The sequence below is a fragment of the Nannobrachium achirus genome, assembly GCF_963921795.1.
Source record: "Nannobrachium achirus genome assembly, chromosome: 8".
Taxonomy (NCBI): domain Eukaryota; kingdom Metazoa; phylum Chordata; class Actinopteri; order Myctophiformes; family Myctophidae; genus Nannobrachium; species Nannobrachium achirus.
In genome coordinates, this window is record NC_137817.1 from 40,953,350 (window position 1) to 40,969,590 (window position 16,241).

The 16,241-nt window shown below is 40.2% G+C and overlaps 2 protein-coding genes across 13 annotated transcripts in view; one reads left to right on the forward strand and one right to left on the reverse strand.

Annotated features, from left to right (window-relative positions):
* Positions 1-7,652, forward strand: part of phldb1b (pleckstrin homology-like domain, family B, member 1b) — a 60,329-nt gene extending 52,677 nt beyond the window's left edge. For all 11 annotated transcript variants that reach the window (XM_080730959.1, XM_080730965.1, XM_080730966.1 and 8 more), the window contains 2 exons: positions 3,325-3,410; positions 4,754-7,652. In XM_080730959.1, the coding sequence (XP_080587085.1) occupies positions 3,325-3,410; positions 4,754-4,894 (227 nt within the window). In that variant the 3' untranslated portion in view covers positions 4,895-7,652. The remainder of the gene's footprint in view (positions 1-3,324; positions 3,411-4,753) is intronic.
* The window catches only part of LOC308289309 (alpha-2-macroglobulin-like protein 1), a 44,280-nt gene continuing 33,001 nt past the window's right edge, over positions 4,963-16,241 (reverse strand). Inside the window, exons 27-36 of one of the 2 annotated variants that reach the window (XM_080730957.1) lie at positions 16,163-16,237; positions 14,931-15,096; positions 14,476-14,675; positions 12,493-12,708; positions 11,807-11,925; positions 11,282-11,372; positions 10,060-10,128; positions 9,519-9,621; positions 9,124-9,165; positions 4,963-8,053 (exon numbers count right to left, since the gene is read on the reverse strand). In XM_080730957.1, coding sequence (XP_080587083.1) covers positions 8,031-8,053; positions 9,124-9,165; positions 9,519-9,621; positions 10,060-10,128; positions 11,282-11,372; positions 11,807-11,925; positions 12,493-12,708; positions 14,476-14,675; positions 14,931-15,096; positions 16,163-16,237 — 1,104 coding nt within the window. In that variant the 3' untranslated portion in view covers positions 4,963-8,030. The remainder of the gene's footprint in view (positions 8,054-9,123; positions 9,166-9,518; positions 9,622-10,059; positions 10,129-11,281; positions 11,373-11,806; positions 11,926-12,492; positions 12,709-14,475; positions 14,676-14,930; positions 15,097-16,162; positions 16,238-16,241) is intronic. The other variant, XM_080730958.1, reaches the window with a different exon arrangement.

Here is a 16,241-nt window from a genome sequence, read left to right on the forward strand (position 1 = left end):
ATTAGGGGAGGGGTTGATTCTGTGATGTAATAAGTATGTGTGTTTTTGGACCGGCACGTTTGACCCCACAAGGTGGCAGCCTACAGCTAAAACCCAAATAGAAAGGCAATACATAATTGCTCATAACAACCACACCAGGGGGTCTAATGAAGTACTGTCAACCTCCTAGACACAACCAGAAAAAGTACAAAACTATGGCACCGCCTCTTTAAGTGAAAGTATAAATACTGTAATGTAGAAATACTCTGTTACAAGTTAAAGACCGGAATCCAAAATGTACTTGAATAAAACAAGTACAAAGGTATTGGTATCAAATGATATAAGTTATATAAGTACCAAAAGTAAAAGTAGACTACTAAAATGTTTGAAAATATCAGATCTACAAGCTCACAACGTGTTGCATCGTGTCACCTTTGAACCATTTTTTAAGGCCATTTTCAAATAGCCTAGGTATAAATTGCGGCTAAAGTGGTTAATGTATGTTTTATAAGAGTATAATTTATCTGCAAAGTAACTAGTAAGTAAAGTGTTCAAATAAATGTAGTGGTGTAAAAGTACAATTTTTGGATCTGAGATGTAGTGGAGTAGAAGTAAAAGTACTGGACAAATACAAATACTCAAGTAAAGTACAAACCTAAAAATTGTACTTAAGTACAGTACTTAAGTAAATGTACTTAGTTACTTTACACCACTGCCCCCATGCCACTGCCCCCATGCAAGTGCTGAAATTCTTCCAACTGAGCCAATATAGAGTATGCCTGCTGACTCAGGGGAGAGACTTTGATGCTTTACCTTCAGGCAGTATCACTTGTCAGTAGTGGTCATACCATACCACAGGATCTACCCTTCTCAATAGAAGAGCAGAGTGACCAAATACAAGCACCGCAGTTGTGTTTGTTGTATCGTAAAAAAGTGACATAGTGTAGCCAAAAAGAAATAAGACTTTGTGAACTTGTAGATCTGCCATTTCTTTTTATCTATATTTAGCCTGTAATGACATGCACAAAAATGGGGATGCAACATTGTTCAGTGACAACATATGCAAGGTGGGACGTTTTATAATATAAAGTGGCAGAGACGATTCATTTTAGATTTAGATTTCCATTTTACTGAATTTAGTTGATGCAAGTTGAGCGGACGCACAAGCACAAAATTAAGAAATGCCAATATGTAGTGCTCAGAAAATGCTCCAGTCATCACAGAGACTAAAATAATGAGGGAGTGTAACATATTAGGATGAGAGTGGGGAATAGGCAGTTTTTCTTAAAGTTGAAGACTGAGATGACCTAGGCTATGTAGTCTCGCGTGGCCAGACGGTTGCCTCCGCGATTTGGTCAAATGCTCCCGGCATACAGTCTGGCAGACCGGGGAAGAAATGATGAGTGCGAAGATGAAGCGGAAGTGAAGCCCCCACGTCACTTCCGTTTCCGTCTCACATCACACATATTTATCATTATATAAATAAAAATCATATAAGCATGTTTAGCTTGCTGCTTAGCAGAAATGACATTTTAAAATATATTTTATTGAACGGTAATGCCCGTTTCCATTACTCGCCGTTAGGGAGCTGCTGTTCCAGACTCTATATAGCATTCAGAGATTGTGGCATAGTTGTCTGGCTACGCGAGACTATTAGGCTATGCCATCTCGTGCTTTTTATTTTAGTCGGACATTGAAGCCTTGTGTCAAGCGAGTTTCACGACTCTTTAACTTTTGGGGCCTGTTAAAGAAAACACCTGCTGTAGAATTCCTTTCAATCTGTGAATAAAATAAGTTTTATCGTTTTTTTTAGATATTCTGGGCCTTTTTCTGCCTTTATTGATAGTGAACAGTAGATTGACAGGAAATGGGGAGAGAGAGAGAGAGAGATGGGGAGTGACATGCAGCCTAGGTGCCTGGACCGCTAGACTAGCCCAGGCCTAAAATACGTTTTATTTCTATTCTCCTTTCTTTTTCAAATGTGGGTTTGGACCATTCATTGTTAGGAGTGATACTGTTGGTTAAACATGTCACATAGTCGTCTACCGTGAGAGTTGGGACACATGTGCTGTGCGAGGCCTTTGAAGACTTCAGAAGGGTTTCGTCTTAAATCGGGTTTAAAGCGCGCTGGTGGAAAGCTATGCAGGGAGAATACTCTGGTGGTCGTTTGTATGCGAGCTGCGCTCTGCGCTCAGAGCGAGCTGATCAGATGCGAGGCTCACTCCGTCTCTTGACCTTGAAGAAGACGCAAGCAGATGTGACGAGTCCTCGGTCTTAACCCCCGCTGTTAATACGGGTTAACGAACCACAAGTTGTTTTTATCTTCTTCTTGTCATTTAGATGCAATTATAAATTAGTATGCAAATTCTGGGCTGTTTGAATGTTAAAACAGGTCATTAGGAGATAATGGCTGCGTATTAAAAATGAAACCGTTAATTCCTCGAAATGGTGATTTCCTACATATCTTACCTACTAGTCTTTAAGTTGGGTTTGTTGCGAGTGTTTGCGCCTGGAGGAAGAGCGGAGTGCTGTGTTCTGCTCCTCTTCCCCACTGCAGCTCTGCAGGGGCTGATGAAACAAACTGCAATGATTTACAACCCCGGTGTAAGAATGCAGTCAAGTAGGGTCTGAAAGCGCAGCGAGAGAAAAGCGGAGAAAACTGCTGCGGTTGTCTTTTTCAACTCCCGTTATCTCAAGCGATGAATCTGTGATGATCAAGGATTTTCTTTGAAAATGGCCCACAGGCCCATGTTGTTGTGGTTGTCATCGTTGTCATAGGTGACCTGGTGTTGTGCCACGCTGAGCTTTTGAAGTAGGGCTGCATCTATAGATTATTTTCTTAATGAGTATTTTATCGATTACTACTTTGATTAATTAAATAATTATCAATGCACTTGAGCCTCTTTTTATATTGTGCAAAAATAGCCGATCTACAAGCACACAACGTGATTTTTATTCTCTTTGACAGCTTTTTATTGTTCCAACACATACAATCAACAAGACATGTAACATGACCAATAAAACCACACACATATTTGAAAAGGGGTATTGTTTAACAGTGTATCATACAAGAAACAACGTGAAATTCTTTTTGAACATTTTTGCCTATAATAACATGGGGGATGCAAGGTTGAAAGTGGTAAACTGTTGCAGGCCTATTAGACTTCATGGTCTATTTACTGTATTTATAAAATGTAGAACAAAAAGGGGGTAAAAAAAATGGATGATTTAGTAACGGTTGCATCCGTAATACTTTGAGCCTTTGAAGCCAAGATAAACCCTGTATTGTCAGTAATTCCTCCTGTCTTAAAGCAAACGTTTTTTTCTTTTTTCTCTCCTATACAGACAAACATGAGACCAAACTGAAGGGAGTCATCTACTTCCAAGCAATAGAGGAGGTTTACTATGACCATCTCCGCAGCGCCACCAAGGTACGCTACATTTGAACAAGGAAAATAAATAATAAAGATTCATTTATTTCACATTTAATTGAATTGCCGAGTTTTTTCCCATTTCCTCTTTGGTTCCAAACCCCTTTTTTCTTTGGTATTTTCTATGTTGTGTCTCTCGTCTGTGATCACAGAAGGGCTTTTTCAACTTTACTTTGACCAGTGTATGTATATTGTTTTTCTTTACCCGATCCCCTTAAAATGCATCCTCTCTCGGGGCCCCATATACTCTCCCCCCCACCCCCATCTCTCCTGAATCCTCTGCGAGTGTGCCTCTCCATGCCCAAATAATTATGAGCCCCAGAGGAGATGTGTGTCATGAATGATTATGCACGGTTAAGACAGGCATGGTTGTGACTGGCAGGGGGAGAATGTTGAATAGTGAATATGTTAATTCCGTTGAATATTTCTCCTCTTCCTCTCTGCACGGGGTGGATAGGTTTGCGTTGCTGTTTGAACTGATAATCCTGCTTGGTTTTGTCACTCCGTCCTTCACGCGTGGCAGTTTGTCCCAAACTAAACCCATGCAGTGGCTGGCAAGTTGTGCGCTTCTCAACCAAAGTACCAGGGCCCACCAAATGGGTCATGAGATGTACAGACAGGGTCACAGACAAAGAACAACTCTGACAGAGGCAGATTGTGTACATGTTCTTGTTGTCGTGTTTAGGATTGCAAACCATTGGTTAATTTCTTGGCGATTTAATGTACATTTTTAATCAATGCAAAAAATAATGGTATTTCTTTTTAATAATGATTAAACCGATTATTCTAATTAAGCCCTATGTTATACTTTGTCATACAACAGTCTCAACATGTTATTGGGGGAAACAAACATATTATTTATTCAAACAGATTTGTTTTAATCATGTTAAATTTGATTAGCTCGATTAACTGTTGCATCCCTACCTGCTTTGATGTATTAAATGAACATCAGTCAAAAGAGATGTTGAAGAAGGGAAAGAGAAAAGAGATTGCATAGTATTGCAGCTCTAAATTAGTGAAGTCTTTGTCATGATTCTTGTAAAGTACAGTAAGTCACGTGGTGTATATGAACATTGTATTCTTCTCGGCGAAACCCTTTGCCAAGAAGTTGCTCCGTTATTCCGTCTATGGACTTTCTGCCTCACAGTGTTGCCAAAACAGCTGCCTCCCGAGTTACTCCCAGATGTGTGCACGTGCATACAGTAGCAGTGCTAAGGCGTGCGTGCGTGTGTGCAGTTTAAAGTGTGTGTCAGTCTAGCCCCTGTAACAAGAGATAGCAGTGAAAGTCACATGAATCGTAACACGGTTTTGATGTCGGAATGCCCTTGTCGTTTCTCTCCTAGAGTCCCAACCCAAACCTCACCTTCTGTGTGAAGACACATGACAGGCTGTACTACATGGTGGCTCCGTCGCCAGAGGCCATGAGGATATGGATGGATGTCATCGTGACAGGAGCGGAGGGTTACACACAGTTCCTCAACTGAAAAAGAAACACTCACACACACACACACACACACACACACACACAATGCTGCTGTGGCGAGGTGAACACCAGGGTGGTTCTTCCATGTTGGAATCTATTAGGCCATCTCGTCACCAGTCACCCCCCCCCCCCCCACCACCACCACAGGGAAAATAAGGCCTTTTTTTTAAGTTACCTTTGTTCAGACATCTTTTTTTATTTCTCTTATCTTATCTTTCCAATGTAGATTTTTTGTTTTCACTCCCGTGTTTTCTACTCGATTTTGTTTGGATTGAAAAGGGAGCCCTTGGAGGACATAATATATGTATTGTACAGTATACTGTACGCTCGCTCGCGCGCGCACACACACACACGTGTACACACCCTTCTGCATGTAAACCAAAATATCAACCTGTTCAAGACTCGTCTTTCTATATTGCCAAATGGAGGAGATATATGCTTTTCTTCTTTTAATCCTTCTGCATTTTAGTTACTTATTTCTTCTTTTTCTACACATTTTAGAGAAAATTGCCAAAATGACATTACACTTATGTGTTTTCTACGACAGTGGCTTATTACCTGTTGCGTTTCCCAGTGTATTTATGTCCAGTTTTGATAGAAATGAAAACAATTGTCGGCAATCAAAAAAGGTTGTTTAAAAAAAAAGATAAAAACAATATTCTTTGCAATGCATAACAGTGGATAAAGATCAATACGTGATCAGGGATGTTCTGTAACATCTAGTAACAATAGACATTATTTATGTGGGGCAAATACTGTTAAAGCTACCTGTTGTGCTTTAGCCAAGTGAGGGAATCCTCAAGGTGAAAACCTTTGTTCTAGTCCGTCTAGAACAGTCTTGTACTCTGAACTAGGCCATAAGGCTCGATACAGTACAGTGTAATGTATCATGGCCTTAGGGCTTAGTTACCTTTAAAAAAAAATACATATATATAGGGTACTGAGTACACAACACTTAAAAATAAAAGTGAACTCACTACAGTTTGACACAGATTTCAGCAAGTTTATTTTGAATTATTTTTGGACAGCAGCTCAGGAGTTTCCCCCCCATCTTCTGCGGTTTCCATATTTCCAGCCAATTTGTGAACATAGCGAACACGATCTCGCGGTTTGTCTTAAACCTGATTTATACTTGAGCACTGGTGCTGCGTGCACCCATGAACCTTTAAGTATAACTCAGGTTTTATGTTGTTCACATCGCCAACACCACCTGAAGGTGTACAACACATATCAATGTGTGTGCGTGTCATTCGCCAAGTCCTGCGTCTGAACTTAGCAATCTCCATTTTGAGAGCTGCCAATTATCACTGCCAGCCTAAATCACCAACAGCTAGTGGGCACTAGACTAGACTACTCCACATCTGTGACCAGTGTTGTGACATGGATAAATGCAATTCAGATCTGTGCCTTGATTTAAATGTTTGTTACCTTGTATGGAATCACGTCTATCTAGCAGAGACTCTCTGGACTGTGTATGGTTTTAATTTCTATTGTCAGAACATTGATATGTGGATTTGCATGCACAGGAATCTACACAGTAGTAGATGGAAGGGAAGTCTGTGGCGTCATTTACTGGTAGAAATACTAAAGGCTAATTTGTACTTTATTGCACGACCCTTATGTCGCTCTGTAACAATTCTTCATTTTCTTGCCGAGTGACATGAAACGTCGTGTAACAAGTTATAAATTGTCCTTGAGGGTCTTGTACACACTGGGGGATCTGTGACACTGTGGTTACGTGATGAATTATATATTAGTTCAATTATCAAGAGCCACAATACTGGCAAACAAAAATCACCAAGCATTTTCATTTTTTCTGAAAAGGAAATTGGTTTGTTCACGTTTCAGCTCCCAGTGTGTCACGAGGCCTGAATGCATGTGGACGTCTCGTTAGCTTTGGAAGACGTCGTGTTCTCGTGGGGTTATAGCTAGCCTGGTGTCAACATCGTAAAGCCTACAGATGTTGACGGTGTATAATCGATCCAGTCGGGCAGTGGAGAGGGACATGTCCTACTAAGAAAGTCTTATAGAGGGGACAAGACCACGCTGTGATGTCCATTTTTATTAAGAGCATGTGGAACGGTTTTAGTTTCATGTGTCTGATGTTCGGTGAGTAAATGAGCTGTCTTAATTTATGGTTATGGTGCCTGCGATAGTGAGCAATGATGTTTTAAGCAGATTTTAAAAAAGACTGGTGAAAAGACCTTAATATATATTTCCTCCTTGCCTTGAACCCCCCACCCCCTGCACTGTTAAGTGTGCAAACCAAACTATTCAGCAGGGGCAAGGTTGTTAAATTGCGTCTGAGGACGGTAGATGGAAAATAGACTAAATATCTGTGTTGAAACTAAATACTGTTTAAAAAAAATTTATGCTTGGATGGAAAAAAGCTCATTAGTGAAATGAGACGGTATTGTATGAAAAAAGAAATGTATTTGTACTTTTTTTTTTGTCATTTTAGAAATTTTATTGTCAAGAGTCAATCACATTTGGGTTTTATGGTCATGGTACATACAGCAGAACATAGATATTCACCTATCACTTTGCCACACTGTGGAAAAACAGATCCTCTATCTCTCATACACAACCACACACAAGTGCACTCTCACACACGAACACACACTCACACACACACACAAACACACAGTCAAATCTCGGACCATGTTGTGTTAACGGTACCCTGTATGTTACATGGCACTTTCATGTATGGCGGATATGGATTTTTGTCAAATCTATTAAAAATCACAAACTGTTATAGAGCACTGCCTACAATTCTTGAAATGAACACGGACCCTGCAGAATATTAATGCAATTTCCAGTCACAAGGGGCTGACACTTGATTTCTAGTACACAGATCTTTAACAATGAAATGCTATCGTTATCAACAGGTCATATTCGGGTCTAGGATACGTTTTCCATGCAACAGCTACATTTATATTAAAAAAATGAAGGGAAAGAAATATTTAAAAGCTCACAAAGTAAAACCTCACAAAATGTAAAACCTCAAAAGGGTAAAAATCTTTGACCCTACAGTTAAAAAATAAAGATGTTGGAACGTGACTGAAATTAAAATCCCTCCAGGAGCTCTGAACCGTCTCCCAAACAAGTCTCTGGTCCAATGAGAGGCAAGCAGGATGTTACAGCTCATTGACGGTGTCACCTGTAAAACATCACTTTATTAGTGTCAGGTTATATTGTATGCCTACTATTTAAATTCCTCTTAAAGGAGTAGTTCACCCCCAAAATGACTTTTTTTCTATTGATTACTCACGCCATGGAGACTAGAGTTCAACAATATTTTTTGGTTTTTGTCACATTCCTAAGACAAAAATTTGATTCGAGTAAATTTACCCCCATTGATTCCGGATGGTGACCCGTTTCGAAACGGGTCACCATCCGGAACGAATGGGGGTAAATGTATTGTTATCACATTTTTGTCTTAGGAATGCGACAAAAACCAAAAAATATTATTGAACTCTACTCTCCATGGCATGACTAATCAATAGAAAAAAAATGTCATTTTGGGGGTGAACTACTCCTTTAAGCCCTTGCTGCTGATGTCATAGATCAGTGGTTCTCAACCTTTTCAGGCCGCCACCCCCAAAATAATCATATTTTAAAAGGGAACCCCCCACCCTGACAAGCACTTGGAATTGTAAGTATTACATGTGACTTGGTTCCACAGAAATATTGTGAAAATAGCAGATCTACATGCTCACAACACCTCTCAACACGAGGCGGTGAGTATGCTTGCCATCTCACTTGCAGAGCTGCATTATTCAAAGTAAAATGAGAGCAATCCAATTATCCAGTGACTTTTACAGCTTTTAAAATCACTAAGATAAAAAGGTTCTTAAAACATTGGAAGTGTGAGGAATATGTCACATTAAACAATTATTGTTTTAAAAAAGAAAATTATGCTTTCCGCCTGCTGTGTGGATGTACACATGATACAAAAAGTCGTTTTACAGTAGTAAGAATTAAAAGCACAAAACAAACACTCCCGATGTGTAAAGGTCGTAAGGGCCGATGCATACGCCATACTCTGTCTAAACTACAATATGTTACGTTGTTCGGGGGGCGGGTACCGCCATTATGTCGGGTGTTCGGTGCTGCCGAGATTTTGTGACTCCCCGAACTGAACCGAAATAAATTCGGCTCTAAAAGTGGAGTATGCATCGGCCCTAAGACTGAAGGATTTACAATGTTACAATGGTGTGGTGGACTTACTCTCAGCACATGAGGAGGTATAATCAGTGACTGCCTCGTCACCTGTAAACAATGGAGAACAGCAGAAAAAGCACTTAAACACTTTTCTAAATCTTGAGTTCTGCTTTGTTTTAACTCCTTACTAGTTACTAGTCAAAGGATCATAATATGAAGCTAAATATTGCAGCATAGCTAACCTATCATTACGTTATTTTTTTGTGTCCATTTGGAAAAGGAAGTCAATTGCATACTTTATTCTTTTTGAGGACCTAGACCTAGAATAACCTTTATTTGTATACAGTAGCTATTTTTTGGAGTTACCGTATAACTTGCATAAACCAAATCCATCTATGAATGGTATTATAACAAAATAACTTGAAGAGAATAGAAGGAGAGCAGAGTGACGTGGTTCTTACTTGTCTGGTAGTAATCATAAATCTTGACAACAGCAGGCATCAGGTTCCTGACAGGCACGTCCTCTTGTAGAATCACTTCGAAGGTCTTAAAGTCCTTCTTCATCTGCAACCAACCAGGAGCAGTATTCAACTCACTTGTTTCATACATTCCTGCACTAGGGCTACACTATGTCATGTGCAATCTGGCAAGCCTTCGTCAAAGAAAGGGGAACACCCACTCGGGTTGTCCATCTTCCTCAGAAGCGTAAGCTATCATGACTCTGTCTCGAGAGAATGTGTCATGTGTTGCAATAATAGTTTCCACAATTACAACTTCAGTCATATATTCATAGTCATATATTTAGCTCAGTTTCATTTAGGACAACATGCTCTGCTGTTATATTAACTTTGTCGATTGGTGACCAAGGATAATGGATTAGATGCAATTAGTGCCCTTCTTATTTCCGATTTTCCACAGCAAACGCCAGAGGCATGTGCAAATGATTCTGATATTATTGCAATATTAGTGTTTATTGTGTGTTGTGTGTGTCTGTGTACCTACCCCATCCAGGTAGATGTTGATATGTCCTTCCTCTACTTCGACGCGTTTCACTAAACGCCTTTTCTTCAACTATATAGAAAACACAGAGGACACAGTGGGTTGAAGAGTCGCCTAAACATCACTCTAGGCAGTCAACGAATGTAATTTAAATGTGTTGAGTTGTAGCAGGTTCCATATACCCATGTTGTCTTTGATATTTTAGTCGACCGTATTTTCGTTCCGGAAATTGTTTGAATATGTTTGAATATACAGTAGAATTGACAGAATATTAATATTCTCTCTGCTACACATGTGGCACTCAGTTTACACACGCACGTACACTCAAAGGACCACAAAAGGAAATAATTACTCTTGAGCTTTGTTTTCTCCTTTTGACAGATTGTACAAATGTGGTTATTATACAGTACATGCACATTCTGTCAATAAAGATGTCAGTCAAATCAATTAACTCACTCAAGCATTGAGTAAGTAGATTAACTAAACAAGTTGAACTATTAAAACTCCTGAATCAGACCCCAAAACTTTATTCTAAAGCCCCTTTACACTTGCCATGATCAACATGCATTTCCATATTACGGTATAATGATTATTAGCAAAGTAAATAATATAAACAAGTTACGCCCCATTACATATGTGATCTTTTAGGATCAAAGCAATATTGTCTGTGTTCTAATGTTGAACCAAAGCTTAGCACTTGTGGTTTAGGATTCTCTGCATAAGATTGATCATCTGCTAAACCAGTGTTTCTCTGTCTGTCCGTGAAACTCTGCACACATGTTCCAGAGCAGAACCTCTGCCTCAAATATTTCCCATTGGCCTGTTATAGCACCACCAAGAGGCCAATTTTTGCATTTCTTTTCCTAAAGCTTTTGTCCATTCATGATGCAAATCGGTACACAATACACATTATCTCTATAGTCATGTGATCAAGACAGATCAGTCAGATTCTTAATATTCCATCCTGATCAGCTAAGATTGGCCTCCAAAGTTTGCAGGAGTGGGCCGCTTTTAAAATGCCAAAAATCATCAACACACAACGCAGCGTCCGATTGCCTTTAAACTTAGCATGCACATTTCCACTAGAAGGAGGAAATGGCACCCAATAAATCGGCCTCATGGTGGTGCTGTAACAGGCAGATTCATGTTTTGGCCTATAAGTCTTGAACATAACAAACGACATCCAAATGTAACAATGTGAATGAAGTATGGTGGATCATCTCACCAGTGTGATGGAGCTCTTCTCCACGATGTATCCTGACAACAGCTTCATGTTGATGATAACCATGTTGGTCTCCTCACGTCTGCCCTGGTATCTGCTCAAAACATTTGGATCAAATCAAACATTTATTGGGTTCGTCTACAGCAGTGGTTCCCAAAATTCCGACCCACAAGTTGAGAACGACTGATCTAGAGCAGTGGTTATCAACCTTTTCTGGATCAGGGTCCAGGTTTAACACATTTTTTCACAAGTTTTTAGAGAGTAAATACCTTGAAATTGTACAGTATTTTCTTTTATGTCATATTATCATTAAAATCACAGTATTTTGCCAATTACTGTATTTGGGGGCCCACTTGCAATATCCTCACAGCCCACAAGTGGCCCCAGGCCCAAAGGTTGAGAAACGGTGATGTACAGGACTGCAGTTGATCTTTTCACGTTTCAAGTCTAGTGGTTTTAAGTTAGTGAAGTTGAACAGCAGTTAGTAGCAGTTATACAGAGCTACATCGTGACGGCTCTGCACTTTACCTGACTCCCACGGTGACAGTGAGCTGAGGTCTGGATGCGTTGCAGTTGGCCACCACACAAGTACTGATGTTGAAGGAAGAGAAGTCTGGCGGAGGGGGGATGTTGTAGTGCATGGCGATCTGAGGAGAAAAGGTCCTCAATGAGACATCATTCATAACAGTGGGGAAAAAGTACATTTGTTAATTAAGTAAAAGTACTACAATGTAGAAATACTCTGTTACAAGTTAACGTCCGGAATTCAACATTTACTTGGGTAAAAGTACAAAAGCATTGGCATCAAAATGTACTTAAAGTACCAAAAGCAAAAGTACTCATTGTGCTGAATGTCCCATTTCAAGTTTTCAAAAGTATGCAAATATTGTGAAAATAGCAGATCTACTACAAGCTCACAATGCATCGCGGTGGGGCAAATCTTTATATGATGGGATCACTCTTTTGCATTTACCACTTGAACCCCAGCAGCCCTATTCACCAAAAAATAGCTGATCTACAAGCTTACATTGCGTCACGTTAAGAGATTTGGTGTAGGTTGAAAAAGAACGCAACAAGTATAGTGCAACTCAAGCCCGTTTTACTAAGTATCAAGGGTTAAAGTGAAGTGATATTGATCAATTCCTAAATTATTTGGAGGCATTTTAGACGTAGAAACCCTGATCTCTAGGTTACCGCTATGAACTATTAGTTACCTGAGTGAGGACGCAGCTCTCTCCCTGCGCTCTGATGGTGTAGTTCCATGGGACCTGGGCCAGCTCCTTCTCCTGGTACAGCAGTCTGTTGCTCTCATCCACTCTGAACTCTGTCACCGGGCCTGATGTGGTGCTCACCGTCACTATACTGTTTCCCCCGGGACTGTAGGTGGCAGCGCCAAACAGGGCCAATGCCTGAAGTGCTACCACTGTGTCCTGGCCATCAAAGATAAAGGAAGAGGGGTTACAGAGGCAGGAGAGTGAGGGGTGGGGGTGTGTGTATCTCACTAGATATCCTCATGAACAACATGCTCCCATGTCGTGCGGGCATTTTGGCCCAGTTCACTACTATTACAAAGGGATATTTGTCTTCCGAGGGCCAGGAGACAAAGACTACTGCATGGTTTTTGCCCCTGTCCATGTGTCCGTCCGTCTGATCGGTCCAGCGGTGTCCGAGATTAGATGGTGTCAAACTTTGCATGCACACTCACAGTAGGCTAAATATCTTTTAGACTTTTCATATTTCATATTTTTAATACAGCATCGAATCTACCTCAAATTTGGTAATGGTTGTAAATAGACAATGACATGTGAACGGTGGTTTAGTAAAGACATTGATGGCTTAATTTGTTTTTATTCACATTTGTTTCCATTTTTCTGCGTAGTTCTGAACTGACCTGAATCATTGAGTAAATGTTGGCTAAATGATATTATGCAGTATATGCATTAGAATTTAGGTCATAAATATATATTTTCTCCAGCAACACTCTTGGAATCAATCCACACTTTAAAATGCAAAGATAATGCACCATAACTTGGACAAGTGAAATAACCATGCAATGACATTCTGTGTGTTGGATATCTCAAGCTGTGTCAAGTCTATTCGAGTACTGAATAAATGCCTTCCAATGGCATCCTGGCAAAACTGTCAGCTACAATGTCACATACAGCGCGAGTCAGTGGGCTGAACATGGCAGACAGACGATATGGTCCTTTAAATTCATAGTTAGGCTTTCTGTGTGCGATTTATATAGATGTGTGTGGAGAGACAGGAAGCTCGGGGTAAAGTGAAAAAAATAAATAACATGCAGCAAGAGGTTTCCACGTGGAATCAAACCATGGCGCAGACAATTACTGTATGTGCTCAATGCACCATGCGGTCTGCTCCCGGGTCCCACCAAGTTTTGTAATGAAGGTCTGACTTCTACTTCAACAATGATGATAAATTAACCACTTGAACCCCAGCAAATAGCCGATCTAAAAGCTTGCAGCGTGTTGTGCTCGGCTATTTTTGTCAAAGACATTTAGTGTAGACAGAAAAAAGCGTTTCAAGTAACTCTTAAGGGTTTAACCCATTAAGACCTGGAACTGAGTGCTGCGCTGCGAGCTTGTAGATCTGATCAGATTTTTGAAAAATCTTGAAATCTTAAAAAAAAGCCAACATTTGTAACTCAAATCTTTCTTTCTCAGGGTCCCTGGAACAAATTATTTTGAGATGGGGGTCCGCGGTCAAATACATATCATTCTAGGGGTCCTTTGAGTTCTTTGAAAACTTTGAGCACCACAGATAAAGAAATATAAGTTTTTCAGAAAACAGTTTTAGAAGACATTTTTAGGTATTTTTCATGTCTTATGGGTTTAAAGGAGTAGTTCACCCCCAAAAGGACTTTTTTTCTATTGATTAGTCACGCCATGGAGACTAGAGTTCAATAATATTTTTAGTTTTTTGTCGCATTCCTAAGACAAAAATGTGATAACAATATATTTACCACCATTCGTTCCGGATGGGGACCCGTTTCGAAACGGGTCCCCATCCGGAATCAATGGGGGTAAATTTACTCGAATCAAAATTTTGCCTTAGGAATGTGACAAAAAACTAAAAATATTATTGAACTCTAGTCTCCATGGCGTGACTAATCAATAGAAAAAAAGTCATTTTGGGGGTGAACTACTCCTTTAAGCGTCAAGAAGACTGTGTGCTACCTGTGTGGAGGCAAAGCCACCCCAGGGGTTCTGCTGCTGGGCCAGCCATCGGACGATGCCAGCAGCGTAGTCCAGGCCAAAGTCAGGGATGGTGGCGTTACCGGAGAGCAAGGCCAGCAGTGTGTACGACGTCATCTCCACCGCCAGGGAATCCAGTCTTTTACTGGGGCCGTCGGACCTCTCCCAGTGACGACTGCCATCTGTTAGGTACGATTACAAGAGAGTTATTGTTTATGGCCATTAACTTTTACATTTCTGTATCCCTGCCTGCTGTATTTGTACCTAAAATTAAATTTGTATTAAATGGCAAGGAAGGATTTGTATTTGTTGACCCACAGGTTGAGAACCACTGTGCTAGGCTATGTGCCGAAAATAGCAGATATACATGTATCTTTGGTGCACAACACACTGGTGTGCAACTAAGTATACATCAATACAACACTTTGCTGCCCTACCTCCAGTGATGGCCTGTTGGTGCAGGGAGGTGATGAGTTTGAGTCTGATGTCCTGGTTCCCAGCCAAGGTGAAGGTGTAGGCCAACAGGGCTGTGGTGTACCTGTTGTCCAGTTTACCTGCTACCGCTTGCTTCAGGCAGTCCAGACACTTCTCTACCACAGGGTCCTGATGCAACACACAAGAGAGGACTTCATTTTATTGACCATCGCAATTCGCAAATAGGCCTACGCCAAATTTTAAAGGTGATACACCATGCATTTAAAAAGTATTTATGTCATAAAGTTTATGTCCCAAAAACGTTTTTCAAAAGGTTTGAGGCTAAATTACCACTCCTGAATAGAGAGCCTCTCTCATTTTTAATGGCTCTCAGAGCATTTTCAGCTGCAGTACCACCTTTGGCCTGAACTGCGCCACCCCCCCAAAATCTTTTTGAAAAAAAAAAATCTTTTTGAAAAAAAAAAGTTTTTGAAAAAAAAATCTTTTTGAAAAAAAAAAAAGAAAATCTTCAAAAACGGCCGTCGATGACGTCAGCGACGGCAGCAAATCTGGACAGCCTGTTTTGAGAACCCGTGGGATGCTTTTAACCTCTGCCTTCCCAAAACCAGAGAAAGACACAGCGGTCAGAAATGGGACTTTGTGAGGATAGAAGGTGGGACCCCAAAAAAAGGTTTTAAAATAAGAAAAGTTAAATTTCATGGTGTATCACCTTTAAGCTAACTTGTTACACTCTCACACACGATATCACAGATATACAATTTGAGGACAAAGTGTAATAAACAGCAATATAATATTCGCATACACACAAAAAGTCAATTGATTGATCATTTAGCCTGGGATCCAGTAGCATTTAGGGTTTCTGATCCGGTCGGGAGTGGAAAAACCTACGTCATGTTGTAGTCATCAGGTAGTCACAGACTACACTTTGGCCGGAACTATCAAACCGGAAAAAGTTTTAACCCAAAATTCCCCGCACTCAAGGGCATCATTTTAGGGCCTACCCAATAAACCCCTTGATGCAGTGTACTTTTGCATATTTGGGAAAAGTTTGTTTGGTATTCAAAAAAAATCCCATTTTCTTTTCCTACAAAATCATATATTTCCCTTTTTTCTCTTTTCTTTTCTTTAATAATTGTATACATTTTAAAACAAACAAATCTAAGAAATTCCACAAATGTTTGTACCAGTCTGTAAGAAACAGAACCAGAAGGTTCAGCATGATGTAGAAACTCACTGTTGTGTCGGGATCCACTTCCAGAAGAGCAGCTGTGATGTAGGCTGTCAGGGAGATGTCATCACTCACTCCTCCCTGT